This window comes from Mobula birostris, chromosome 18, assembly GCF_030028105.1.
Source record: "Mobula birostris isolate sMobBir1 chromosome 18, sMobBir1.hap1, whole genome shotgun sequence".
Lineage (NCBI taxonomy): Eukaryota > Metazoa > Chordata > Chondrichthyes > Myliobatiformes > Myliobatidae > Mobula > Mobula birostris.
Window position 1 is genome coordinate 36,522,648 of NC_092387.1, and position 8,503 is coordinate 36,531,150.

General features: G+C 37.9%; 1 protein-coding gene across 4 annotated transcripts in view; it reads left to right on the plus strand.

Moving 5' to 3' along the window:
• The window catches only part of cuedc2 (CUE domain containing 2), a 54,942-nt gene that overhangs the window by 37,285 nt on the left and 9,154 nt on the right, over positions 1-8,503 (plus strand). The window contains exons 7-10 of one of the 4 annotated variants that reach the window (XM_072282514.1): positions 1,282-1,331; positions 4,080-4,140; positions 7,157-7,325; positions 7,777-7,810. In XM_072282514.1, the coding sequence (XP_072138615.1) occupies positions 1,282-1,331; positions 4,080-4,140; positions 7,157-7,303 (258 nt within the window). In that variant the 3' untranslated portion in view covers positions 7,304-7,325; positions 7,777-7,810. Of the gene's footprint in view, positions 1-1,281; positions 1,332-4,079; positions 4,141-7,156; positions 8,464-8,503 lie in introns of those variants that run through there. The other 3 variants (XR_011889630.1, XM_072282512.1, XM_072282513.1) reach the window with 3 other exon arrangements.

Consider the following 8,503-nt stretch of genomic DNA (forward strand, 5'->3'; position numbering starts at 1 on the left):
ATTGAACTTCTGTTGCTACCAGAGTTGGGGGTGGGCCTGTAGAGAAGAGATTTCATTCAGTTTACATTAATTGAATCTAAACCTGGATTCCTTGTTAGGATGCACTGTGTTTCATTATACGTCAGTGTTTGCTCATTCAAGCTTGAAACCTGTCCAAGTGGCTCCTCTTGCTTGATACACAGGATTGCATTGTGTATTGCCCAAGTGATGCAAATCGCCCAGTAAGCAACAAATGGGCAGTGGGGCTGACTCTCAAATAACGATGAGTCAGAACACACGAAGGAGTTTAGTGGCATAGTGTCATAACAACAACCTTTCCCTCAATGTCAGCAAAAAACATCCAGTCAATGACTTCAGGAAGGGAGGACGATGCACAGGCTCCTGTTTTACAACAATGGTCCTGAGATGGAGAGAACTGGCAGCTTCAAGCGTGAACAACACCAGTAGCCTGTTCTGGTCCAACCGCATAGATACCGTGGACCAGAAAGCTCACTAGGTTGGGAAAATTTAGCGCGTCCCCTTTGATCATTACCAATCTTTATTGATGCACCATAGAAAGCACCTTATATGGATGCATAACACCTTGTAAGGTACCTGCTCTGCCTGATTCTGCAAGAAACGGCAGAGATTTGTGGACACAGCTCAGCACATCACAGAAACCAGCTCTTGCATGGACTCTTCCTATTTTTCTCTCTGCCTTGGTAAACCAGCCAGCATAATTAAAGACCCCACACAGCCCAGGCATCCTCTGTTCTAACCACCCCCCACCCTGACCCCAATTTGTGCTGAGGATTCAAAAGCCTGAAAGCACATCACTAGGTCCAAAGATAGCTTTCATCATGCTGTTACCAGACTATTGAACAATCAGCTAGATGGATTTTTGACTTCCCAATCTACCTTGTTATAAACTTGCTCCTGAATGTCTGCTTGCACTGTGCTTTCTCTGTGACACTTTATTTTGCATTCTGTTACTGTTTTTCTGAACACTATTTCAAGGCACTGTTGTAATGACATGATCTTTATGGATGACAAGCAAAACGAGCTTTTCACTCTACCCTGGTAATAAACTAATTCACTAGTTTAAAAATGCTTGGAACCTCATGAGGGCAGGAACTATTGATCTCAATTTATCAGTTAACTGTGAGCCTGTCTAAAAGTAACAGTGTGAATATAAAATTGTATGTAGAATTGTGGATGTAGCAAGTACAGTCTTAATGTACAGTGGATTCCATGGTGCATTACTGCTATTTGCTTTGAGAACAGTTTTTCTCTTTTTTTCAGGAAAAACAACCAAAAACAGATAAGAAGATTAAAGCCAGCATCTTGGAAAAGTGAGTATTGTCCACTGAAAGCATGAATTTCTTTTTGGACTGGGCAGATGACAAAAATGGTTTATCTATTCTGGAGAATGAAGCTTGAAAGAACAGGAGTTAATGTAGATACTTTCAGATGTAAAATCTAGTTAAGCCAAACAGTCATTTGTGTGCCTTATGTAATAACCATATAACAATTACAGCACGGAAACAGGCCATCTCGGCCCTTCTAGTCCATGCCAAGCTCTTACTCTCACCTAGTTCCACCGACCCGCACTCAGCCCATAACCCTCCATTCCTTTCCTGTCCATATATCTATCCAATTTAACTTTAAACGACAACATCGAACCTGCCTCAACCACTTCTGCTGGAAGCTCGTTCCACACAGCTACCAACGATACTATATAATTCCTTGCAGATAAACATTCTATCCACAGCACCAACAATACTTCCCAAGGGTTTTTGGTCTCCGAGGACCAGTAGGATAATGTGAGACAACTTTGAAATGAACAAGTTAAATCAGAGGATATACAAAATGTAGGTGGTCCAACAATACGTCAAGGAAGAAAGATACGTCTTTTGTTATAGACCCTTACACAAAAGCTAATAATGGAGGGACTTGGAGCATCAACACTTAAAATGTTAAGCCAGAGAAGCTTCTATATATTTCTTGTATTTTATTAATTAAAATACATGAGAGTTTAGTTCCCTACATAAAACAAATGTGAATTAACAGAAACAAGTGAACCTCGGATGTTTGTTTGTATGATATAACATGCTCAGTTTTACTTCAACTCTTGATGATATCACTCCCAAATTCATTGATGGAGTTGTTGTTAAAGTCTGATTATTTTACTACAGCTCATTCTATGCAATGCATTCAAACTACCTGTAAATTTGATATCAAGCAACATGATATATTAGGCGGATGACTATAAATTTGGTTAATGAATAGAAAAATACTTTTTAAAGTGTTTTAAAGAATGAAAGGGAAGTAAAGGCAGAAAATGTTAGGGAAGAGATTTCAGAGCTGTAGACACAACTACCAACAGCAATGGTTAAGTTTAGGATTGATCAATAGGACAGAACAGGTGTAGATATTTCAGAGGACTGTAGAGCTACAGGAGATCAAAAATTGTTAAGTATGGGACTATGGAGAAATCTGGATGGGGGTGGAGGGGGGGAGGTCAATTTTTTAAAATCAAGATTCTGCATAGTGGGGATCCAGCGTAGCGTAAGCAATCACCATGCATAATGACTGAATGGAAATTTCAAACAAAAGCCGAAAAGGTTGGAAGCAATCAGCAGGTCAGGCAGCGTGTATGTGAGGGGGAATAGTCGTTCAGGCCTTCATCAGAACTGGATTAGAGGGTAGAATGAACAAGGTCGTTCAAGAGAACATTGTAATAGTTAAAAACAGGGATAACAAAAGCTTGGGCAAGTGTCTTGCAGGTGTGGTGAGATGGAAATGGGCTTAGAGACACCACATATAGATGGTCCAAAACTCTTCAAATAAAATGTGACATTGAGGTTGTAATACAATAGTTAATTTTCAGACAGTACTGGGCAGAAGGATGGAATGAGTGGCTGTGAACAAAGTTCCTAACTGTGACTTTGGAATTCCTGATGCCTCGTAGGAGGAAATTTCTAATCATTTGATCATATGCCCCAAAAAAAGAGCCAGACAATTTAGAGAACTAGTTGGATACAAGTGAGTCTCATCATCTGAGTTGAGGGAACTGAAATAGAAGAAGAGCATAAGAGAGACAGCAGTGATGGGGTGTGGAAACCAACAGGTTGGTTTCTGACCATGGCTGGATAGATCCTAATTGAACTTGGCAAGAATGATCCCAACCAACTCAGCCACAATGCAGGAGCATTGGAGAAGATTGAGTCACAGAGAATGGAACTGGGCTGTTCGGCCTATTGAGTTTGTACAGATTGTCAAGCATCCGTTTACGCTAATCATGCAATAATCAGATGTTAGTCTCTTCAACTGCCCTCATATTCTACCACTTAGCTGTACACTAGCAATCCTCAAAGCTTTGCGCCTGGGGGAAATCCACCCAATCACAGGGATAACATACAGATTCTACCCAGACAACACCTGAGGTCAGGATTGAATCCAGGTTGCTGGAGCTGTGAGGCAGCAGCTCTACCAATGGCACCACAGCCATTGCAATGTCTGAAGTTTAACCATGTATTTATCATCTTGATGTCAAATATTACCTCTGGAGAGACTTTTGAACATCTATCTGTAGCATCACTAAGACTGCCAATTTCCATATCCATTCAACACAGCTCACCTGCAAGCTTGCCCTTAGTGTGCCCACTATATGTCAGAGTTGCATTTAGGTTAAAAATAATTGAGAGGGGTAGATTATCTTAGCCACTATTATGTGGGATGTCATTAGTGTCCTTTAGATCTGTTTTGATAATACAAGGACAGAAAACTTGTTTGGTGAAACTTAGAAAAGGAGATCCTTAAAGGTAAGACTTCAAAGAGAGGCAAAGATTTGGAAACTGTTAATTTTCAAGGACTTAAGGCGTTGGCAACTGATTTTAAGGGAAGAATGGAAGAACCCAAGAACAAAATTATTAGCTAACTTTATTTTTATATTTTAGTAACCATTTTTAACTAAATTAGTAATGTAACTCCACATAATTAAAATTGTCCTAATGTTCAAATATATTTGCTGGATTGTGTTTTATAATTCTGTACCACTACACAGATGCTGATATTCCCCGTTTAAAATGTTATTTCAGATATATGATGGTGGATAACGAGGAAGATGTCAAAACTCACAAACCTATTGCACCTAAAGAGGTAAGAAGTTATTTGGAATGCCATCAGATCAGTTTCATGGAACAAACCTTAACTTTCAGTGCTGTCCATAGTGAACTTTACACACTCCATTACCCATGTGAGATCTGTTTACAGTCTAATTTAATCACCTTGATTTTAGTCAATCTTTTGCCTCAGCTTGTGCCTAAATCGTTTAGTAAAATTGTTGCAGTGGAGTCTTCAGTCATAATGTCTTGGCATTGTGGAAATTTTCTGACTACTCATAAAATCTCACTATTCAAGAAGTGTTCATTTATTCCCATTGTCTTTGAAGGAACCCCTCCAATCATCTTCATGCCTTTTCCCCATGGCTATACAATATTTTACTCTCCATTCATTTGGGTGCTGCTTGGGTCTCATGATTTTGTAATTTTTTCTGTTTTTCATTTGCATTTGTCTCGTGAGTTTTAACCTCCCCCTTATTGGCCTTGAGAAGCAGAAGATTTGTTATTTTTCTGCACTCACATCACATCAAGCAACTTGATTTTATGAGCAGAGAAATGTTTCAACATTGGTGTCTGTTGATTTGTGATTCCATTAAGAATTGCCATCCCAACTTAGTAACTTAACCCCCTCCCCTTTGATTCCTTAGAGGGGAAAAATTGGAATTTAAACCAGAACATGACAAATTTTTAAATGGAGCATCTGTGGATGGATATTATGCCCCATATCCAAGAATGAGGGTGACAGCAAAATTGACACTATGGCATAGCAAGAGTGATGACTTTGTAAAGCAGAGATGAAAGGAGGTTGAAATATAATTTGTTAAGTTTTAGCATTCTGGAAAAAAACTTATTATAAAATGGAAAAGTAGATGGAGATTGGCAACACGTGGAAAAAATATGGTGAACAATTTGATTTTGATTTTTAGCACTGTAGCACTTGCAGATTCTGGTTTGAATTGTGTCTGCCCTAAACGTCATGATTTTCCGTTGCCATTAGTTTTTGATCAAGAGTAACTGGGTCACTGATCAAGAGTAAATGATTTGCACTGGTTCAATTTTAATAAATTACACATAAATGAAATATTTTCATAAGAGGCAGTATGATACCCAAAGTGTGATAGTCCAAGGATGTTAAACAACAAACACACTTCACATAATTAATCAATATTTACCTGGAGTGAGGTGCTAAGGATTGTGGAAGTGAGGAAGAAAGAAGATGTATCTGCCTCGTCCCTTCATTGAGTTTCTTTTTGATACTTGTACAAAAACAATTAGTTAGTCTCTATTCAAGTATCTTCCAAGGAACAAAATTGAGTTAATGAACAGATAAGCGGTACATTTCAGTCAGAACCAGATCTGGGCCAATTAAAATCTGTTTGGAGATGTAGGCTCCTTCCTTGGCCTAACTGATTGGTAATATTGATTTTTCATCAGTACAAGTAGCTGCTTTTGCCGGAACAATGGTTGATAAAGTTTTCAGGCCCTGAACTTATGCAAAAAAAAAAAAATCTGCTCTTAAGGATCAACCTGGGGATTGTTTTAAGAATCTGACCACAAAGCAAACTCCAGTTCAACCTGGAAGAAATGCATTTCATCTAACACAAAAAAACGATATTGGATTGGAATTGGGGAGAAAGTGGATAGAATTCTGCAACTGCAGTGAGGTCAACCAGATTGAACTGCAGATAACTGAGAAATAGTGCTTAAATACAACAGAACTTGCCCTGTAAGTTCATATAATAAAAAAGGTAATTCTGAATATACTTAACAGGCAAACGTGTGAAGACAGAAATCAGGTTTCACTTTTCATCAGGACCAACATGGGCTAACCAACCTAAACTGCTAATTTGTTTCTCTTGGAAGATGTTTCACCTGCTAAGCTTTACTAGCATTTTTCTGTTCCAGCATCTGGAGTATTTTGTTTGCATCCAAGATGATGGTAGTTCCTGCTGGTCTGTAGAAGTTGACTTCCCACATATTGTTGTTCCTTTCTGCGCTTTGTGGCGCGTCGGGTGGCTACCTTGCAGTTTCTTTAGCATTTGTCTGTTATTTTTCTTTTTATGAGGCCAAGTTGCTAGCTCAATGCTCAACCCAGCACGGATGGAAAGCGTGCAAGAGTCTGCCAGATTTTAATCCGGGTCCACTCACCTCGAGTTCCAGTGCGAAGGCCACTACACCACTGGCCGGCTCCGCATCTGGTTAATCTGTTAAATTTGTGCTTCAGCCTGTATGTCAAGTGATAATTTTTTTTCCTCCAGGATGAAATCTAAGTATTGGGTTTAGTTACAAGTTGCTTTGATTTGTGTTCTACCATTCATCCTTAGCCAGGGGGTTAGGTGGGCTTCACTTATCCGATACCACGTTCTGCTGTACCCTTAATAAACTCCCTCTCCAAATATCGTGAATTTTCCATCTCTACCCAAAACAGTTGATTTTCAACTCAGATTGTGTTGTTTGTGGTTTTGGTTTAGGCCTGCGCCCTCTTAAAATAGTCTAAATTTTTCCAGAGATGTTAGAGAATTAACAAGAAATCTTCATCTCAATCTTGATTTCACCTTGCCTTTGATTCCTCTCCACTGGTTACTGCAGTCTCAATCAACTACGATGAGAAAGTTTTAGTTTACAAGGAATTATTTACAGTGTTGTACAGCTTTTTTACTGCATGTGACTAGTAAATCAATTTTTTTCACAAATCTGTTGTACTTAGATCTAAATTCTATTCATCTTTGGAAATCTAAATCTTTACACGTCTATTTTTTATAGCACTTGCAGAGACAGACTGTGATGATAGTGAGGTTACATTGCCCCTTAATGAGCTGAATTACTTCCTTGGCAAGAGATTTAGCTTTGACATAAAGGGTAGATTCACTTGTCTCCCATGAAACACACTTCATCTTTAACCTAAATTAGTACACTTTGTAGTGACTTATTCTTAATCCCATCTCAAAGCAACCTCATATTGCATCTCCATACATTTTGGAGACATGTATAGTGTGCAAACATTATGACTTGGATTTATGATTGATATGGTTGCATTGTCTGTTTCTTAACAGGCTCCCAAAAAGCTGATTCGATACATAGACAACCAGGTAGTAAGCACAAAGGGTGAAAGATATACAGAAGTGAAGAAAACCGAAAGTGATGAGATGAAGAAAACCTACATCAATCTTAAACCAGCCAGAAAATATAGATTTCACTGAGATGCTGATAAAGTATTTCATGGTATTTTGTTATATTGGCATGGATTAATCTTGATTTTAATCTTGACTTGCCTTGAATTGAGCACAACTTAGTCCTTTCCTCCATTAACTGATTAGTTAAAAGTGGAAGTACTACATACTGCTTTCCACCAGTATAAGAAACTTATTTGAACATTGATTTCCTTGAAATCCCAACAGTATTCTTTTTCTTTCTTCCACTTATTGCAGTGTTGTCGTGTAGCACTGTGGTCTGGATTTTGCTTCTGGTAGCATTCAAAACACAGTAGCGTACTACTGAGTACACCATGGTGTACTGAAACTGTTAGTCATTATCTAAATATTTGTCTATTTAAATTTAACATCTTCAATATCTCTCAGGATTTAAAACCTTATAAAGGTTTTTACTTTTAAGCTTGAACTGCAAGTGAATATATTTAAAATATTCTGTGTTCTTTTGTCCACAAACTGAACAGGCCATGGCTATCCATTTACGGTGGAGGCAACTGTTTTACAGTATCCTTGTCAAGATGATGCTGCATGTCAGGTGGGGAAAGTTCCAATATCTGTCTGAACAGTTGTGCATCTTAAATGGACTCAATAATCATTTCAAAAAGATGTCTTATAGATGATCACATCCAGTCTCCTCAGTGTGAACAGATTGTGCATGCTGTGTTATGAGAAATGGTTAAGATAAGTTACCCTACTAATGCCTTTCAAAATAATGTGGAATTATCTTCTCATTTTTAATTATTTCATATTGTTTGGTCTAAAATCAAGTTTGTTACTAAACATAATTGTTATATCTTACATATCAATGAAATATGTTGATAGCACCTTCAATGGCCTCACAGAAGTTGTACTAAATAGTTAATGATGAAAACTCAAAATTTCTGAACTGTCTTCGGATCTGTCTTCAACAGCTGATTCATAAATGTGTGGTAGCTTTACAAATTAACATTCTTAATCATTTAAAACTTTTCTACAGTGACAGGCTTAGTGCAGATTCCCAAACCTCAGGAAAGTTGGCATTCTCTTTTAAAATAAATCTGCTGGATCACTGTATCTTCCTACGAACTGTGGTAATCAATAGACTACACATGTCATTGTATTTATGTTTGAGTGTGTATGAGTTTCCTTTTGATGCTACAATCAATAAGTGCAGTGATGCTTTTAAATAATAAATTGCTTTTTGTATTTCTG